This window comes from Eriocheir sinensis, unplaced genomic scaffold, assembly GCF_024679095.1.
Source record: "Eriocheir sinensis breed Jianghai 21 unplaced genomic scaffold, ASM2467909v1 Scaffold1792, whole genome shotgun sequence".
Classification (NCBI taxonomy): Eukaryota; Metazoa; Arthropoda; class Malacostraca; order Decapoda; family Varunidae; genus Eriocheir; species Eriocheir sinensis.
Genome location: NW_026111175.1, coordinates 16,910 through 21,852, shown reverse-complemented (window position 1 = coordinate 21,852; position 4,943 = coordinate 16,910). Strand labels below are relative to the sequence as shown.

The window sequence follows — 4,943 nt, the reverse complement described above, 5'->3', positions numbered from 1 at the left end:
TTCCCTTACACCTGAGACGAACGCAAGAACTTAAGCACCTACGCATGTTATATTCTTACGTCAATGTGTGTTGTTTTGCTCTCTCTCTCTCTCTCTCTCTCTCTCTCTCTCTCTCTCTCTCTCTCTCTCTCTCTCTCTCTCTCTCTCTCCCAACGTTGTCCAGTGTCGCGGTATTTATACATCATTTTTGTTATTATCCTAAAAACGACACAATCTCAACACTATGACCATATTAGATTATCCAGCCATTTAATTAAATTAAGTGAAAGGTATTAAGTAGCTGACATATGAGAGGAAGCGAGAAGTCTTGAGAGTGTGTGGCAGATATGTGGGGCGGTGCTGACCCACATAGGTCTACACCCCACCGGCCAGTTTCAAATGGAAATACTACAGTACCTTTAGGATAAATTTACTGATAGATAGAAAGGTTTTAAGAAACGTGAGAAATACAGCGCGGTTTGGTGCAAGATGTTCCGGGCTCGAAGATAAATTGTACCAGACCTTTGGCCCGAAGAACCACCGGTGACCGAGAGAGCCTGCCAGGGTTGAGGAAGCCTGGGGAGGGGGGGTAGAAGGGGAGGCCGACGATAGGGGAGTTACGCCGGGAGGGAAAGGATGGGGAGAACGAAGGATGAGGATGGGGAGGCCGACGATAGGGGAGTTACGTCGGGGAAGGATGGGAGGGAAAGATGAGGATAGGGAGGCCGACGATAGGGGAGTTTCGCCGGGGGGAATGATGGGGAGGGGGAAGGATGGGGAGGGGGAGGGGTGGATTCCTCAACAGGAACGAGCTCAGTAGAGCATATCGTGGTCATTATTGTAGATAGCCCTCGTCAGTGTCACAGATTCCGTCGACTGGAACGTGCTCAATACTGTAATCCAAGTCATCTGTATCCTTGGCCTCCTCGACGGGAACGAGTGACGTTTGAAGATTGGGCTCGTCATCTGCAGGACCGACTTCCTCAGATTCATGGGCGGCATGTCCTCCATTTTCAACGTTGGGGATGACCAGCTCTTTAACAAGGTCGTTATTTTCTTCCATGAAGATGTCCAGCGCTTTCACAAGGTCGTCATTTTCTTCCATGAAGATGTCCAGCACTTTGATAAGGTCGTCATTTTCTTCACTGGAGAAGGCCAGCGCTTTGACAAAGTTGTCATTTTCTTCCTTGGAGAGGGCCACCGCTTTGACAAGGTCGTTAATTTCATCCATGGAAATGGCCAACGCTTTTACAAGCTCGTCATCTTCAGCCTTGGGGATGGCCAGCGCTTTTACAAGCTCGTCATCTTCAGCCTTGGGGATGTCCAGCGCTTTTACAAGCTCGTCATCTTCAGCCTTGGGGATGTCCAGCGCTTTTACAAGCTCGTCATCTTCAGCCTTGGGGATGTCCAGCGCTTTTACAAGCTCGTCATCTTCAGCCTTGGGGATGTCCAGCGCTTTTACAAGCTCGTCATCTTCAGCCTTGCAGATATCCAGCGCTTTTACAAGTTCGTCATCTTCAGCCTTGCAGATATCCAGCGCTTTTACAAGTTCGTCATCTTCAGCCTTGCAGATATCCAGCGCTTTTACAAGCTCGTCATCTTCAGCCTTGCAGATATCCAGCGCTTTTACAAGCTCGTCATCATCAGCCTTGCAGATATCCAGCGCTTTTACAAGTTTGTCATCTTCAGCCTTGCAGATATCCAGCGCTTTTACAAGCTCGTCATCTTCAGCCTTGCAGATATCCAGCGCTTTTACAAGTTCGTCATCATCAGCCTTGGGGATGGCCAACGCTTTTACAAGCTCGTTATCTTCAGCCTTGCAGATATCATGCGCTTGTGCAAGTTCGTCATCTTCAGCCTTGCAGATATCCAGCGCTTTTACAAGGTCGTCATCTTCAGCCTTGCAGATATCCAGCGCTTGTACAAGTTCGTCATCTTCAGCCTTGCAGATATCCAGCGCTTGTACAAGTTCGTCATCTTCAGCCTTGCAGATATCATGCGCTTGTACAAGGTCGTCATCTTCTGCCTTGCAGATATCATGCGCTTGTACAAGGTCGTCATCTTCAGCCTTGCAGATATCATGCGCTTGTACAAGGTCGTCATCTTCAGCCTTGCAGATATCCAGCGCTTTTACAAGGTCGTCATTTTCAGCCTTGCAGATATCATGCGCTTGTACAAGTTCGTCATCTTCAGCCTTGCAGATATCATGCGCTTGTACAAGTTCGTCATCTTCAGCCTTGCAGATATCCAGCGCTTGTACAAGTTCGTCATCTTCAGCCTTGCAGATATCATGCGCTTGTACAAGTTCGTCATCTTCAGCCTTGCAGATATCCAGCGCTTGTACAAGGTCGTCATCTTCAGCCTTGCAGATATCCAGCGCTTTTACAAGGTCGTCATCTTCAGCCTTGCAGATATCCAGCGCTTTTACAAGGTCGTCATCTTCAGCCTTGCAGATATCCAGCGCTTGTACAAGGTCGTCATCTTCAGCCTTGCAGATATCCAGCGCTTGTGCAAGCTCGTCATCTTCAGCCTTGCAGATATCCAGCGCTTGTGCAAGGTCGTCATCTTCAGCCTTGCAGATATCCAGCGCTTGTGCAAGGTCGTCATCTTCAGCCTTGCAGATATCCAGCGCTTGTGCAAGGTCGTCATCTTCAGCCTTGCAGATATCCAGCGCTTGTGCAAGGTCGTCATCTTCAGCCTTGCAGATATCCAGCGCTTGTGCAAGGTCGTCATCTTCAGCCTTGCAGATATCCAGCGCTTGTACAAGGTCGTCATCTTCAGCCTTGCAGATATCCAGCGTTTGTACAAGGTCGTCATCTTCAGCCTTGCAGATATCCAGCGCTTTTACAAGGTCGTCATCTTCAGCCTTGCAGATATCCAGCGCTTGTACAAGGTCGTCATCTTCAGCCTTGCAGATATCCAGCGCTTGTGCAAGCTCGTCATCTTCAGCCTTGCAGATATCCAGCGCTTGTACAAGGTCGTCATCTTCAGCCTTGGGGATGGCCAACGCTTTTACAAATTCGTCATCTTCAGCCTTGCAGATGTCCAGCGCTTTTACGAGTTCGTCATCATCAGCCTTGCAGATGTCCAGCGCTTGTACAAGGTCGTCATCTTCAGCCTTGGGGATTGCCAGCGCTTTTACAAGGTCGTCATCATCACCCTTGCAGATGGCCAGCGCTTTTACAAGGTCGTCATCTTCAGCCTTGAAGATGGCCAGCGCTTTTACAAGTTCGTCATTCTTTTCCATGAAGATGTTCAGCGTTTTGACAAGGTCGTTAATTTCATCCATGGAGATGGCCAACGCCTTAACAAAGTCGTCATTTTCTTTCTTGGACATGGCCAGCGCTTTGACAAGGTTGTTATTTTCTTCCATGAAGATGTCCAGCGCTTTTACAAGGTCGTTATTTTTATCCCTGGAAATGGCCAGCGCTTTGACTAAGTCGTCATTTTCTTCCTTGAACATGTCCAGCGCTTTTACAATGTCGTTATTTTCATCCTTGGAAATGTCCAGTGCTCTGACAAGATCGTTATTTTCAGCCTTGGATATGGCCAGCGCCTTGACAATGTCGATATTTTCATCCTTGGAAATGTCCAGCGCTCTGACAAGATCGTTATTTTCAGCCTTGGATATGGCCAGCGCCTTGACAATGTCGTTATTTTCATTCTTGGAAATGTCCAGCGCTCTGACAAGATTGTTATTTTCAGCCTTGGATATGGCCAGCGCCTTGACAATGTCGTTATTTTCATCCTTGGAAATGTCCAGCGCTCTGACAAGATCGTTATTTTCAGCCTTGGATATGGCCAGCGCCTTGACAATGTCGTTATTTTCATCCTTGGAAATGTCCAGCGCTCTGACAAGATCGTTATTTTCATCCTTGGATATGGCCAGCGCTTTGATAAGGTTGTTATTTTCATCCTTGGAAATGTCCAGCGCTCTGACAAGATCGTTATTTTCAGCCTTGGATATGGCCAGCGCCTTGGCAATTTCGTTATTTTCATCCTTGGAAATGTCCAGCGCTCTGACAAGATCGTTATTTTCAGCCTTGGATATGGCCAGCGCTTTGATAAGGTCGTTATTTTCATCCTTGGAAATATCCAGCGCTCTGACAAGATCGGTATTTTCAGCCTTGGATATGGCCAGCGCTCTGACAAGATCGTTATTTTCATCCTTGGAAATGTCCAGCGCTCTGACAAGATCGTTATTTTCATCCTTGGAAATGTCCAACGCTCTGACAAGATCGTTATTTTCAGCCTTGGAGATTTCCAGCGCTTTGATAAGGTCGATATTTTTATCCTTGGAAATGTCCAACGCTCTGACAAGATCGTTATTTTCAACCTTGGAGATTTCCAGCGCTTTGATAAGGTCGATACTTTCATCCTTGGAAATGTCCAGCGCTCTGACAAGATCGTTATTTTCAGCCTTGGAGATTTCCAGCGCTTTGATAAGGTCGATACTTTCATCCTTGGAAATGTCCAGCGCTCTGACAAGATCGTTATTTTCAGCCTTGGATATGGCCAGCGCTTTGATAAGGTCGTTATTTTCTTGCCGGGAGAAAGACACGACTTTTTGCTGCCTGTCAATTTCATTCCTAGCGTTAGACAGATCACTAAGCAGGCCGTGGTTTTCTCCCTGGAATAAGGACACGAATTTTCGGAGCCTGTGAATTATTTTTCCAGCGTTAGATAAGTCACTGAGCAGGACGCTATTTTCGCGTCGCGATAAGTGAAGGTCATTGATCAGGCCGCTGTTTTCTTCCTCCAGCGCTAATCTTTGCTGCTCTTTCTCTCTCCAAGCCGTTTCTTGAGCCAGCACCGCCCTGTGCAGGACGCTGGCTTCATCTATGGCCTGAAGTAGAAGGACGGACAAGAGGGCGTTTTGTCTTTTTAGGTCCTGCAACGCCAGCTGACTCCGCTCTTGTTCGGCCAGCAGATCAGCAATCACCCAGGCCTTGTGGGGCCCGAGC

General features: G+C 47.7%; 1 protein-coding gene and 1 long non-coding RNA gene across 51 annotated transcripts; both read left to right on the top strand.

The window, feature by feature from the left end:
- The first annotated feature begins 826 nt into the window (after nt 1–826).
- Nucleotides 827–3,569, top strand: LOC126990590 (uncharacterized). Of its 50 annotated transcripts, XM_050849268.1 has the most exons (6): nt 827–1,990; nt 2,033–2,116; nt 2,159–2,452; nt 2,663–2,746; nt 2,789–2,830; nt 2,957–3,569. In XM_050849268.1, exons 1-6 carry the CDS (start codon nt 971–973, stop codon nt 3,416–3,418), a joined length of 1,986 nt encoding a protein of 661 aa, XP_050705225.1. In that variant the 5' UTR covers nt 827–970; the 3' UTR covers nt 3,419–3,569. The 50 variants fall into 50 exon arrangements, with proteins under 50 accessions (XP_050705225.1, XP_050705231.1, XP_050705212.1 ...); XM_050849274.1 differs by lacking the exon at nt 2,663–2,746 and having other exon boundaries at nt 2,789–2,872; XM_050849255.1 differs by lacking the exon at nt 2,789–2,830 and having other exon boundaries at nt 2,831–3,569.
- A 172-nt stretch (nt 3,570–3,741) lies between these two features.
- On the top strand, nt 3,742–4,489 carry LOC126990592 (uncharacterized). The gene is made up of 3 exons (XR_007744582.1): nt 3,742–3,880; nt 4,049–4,258; nt 4,343–4,489. It is a non-coding gene; the product is annotated as an uncharacterized LOC126990592 (long non-coding RNA).
- Nucleotides 4,490–4,943: the final 454 nt, after the last annotated feature.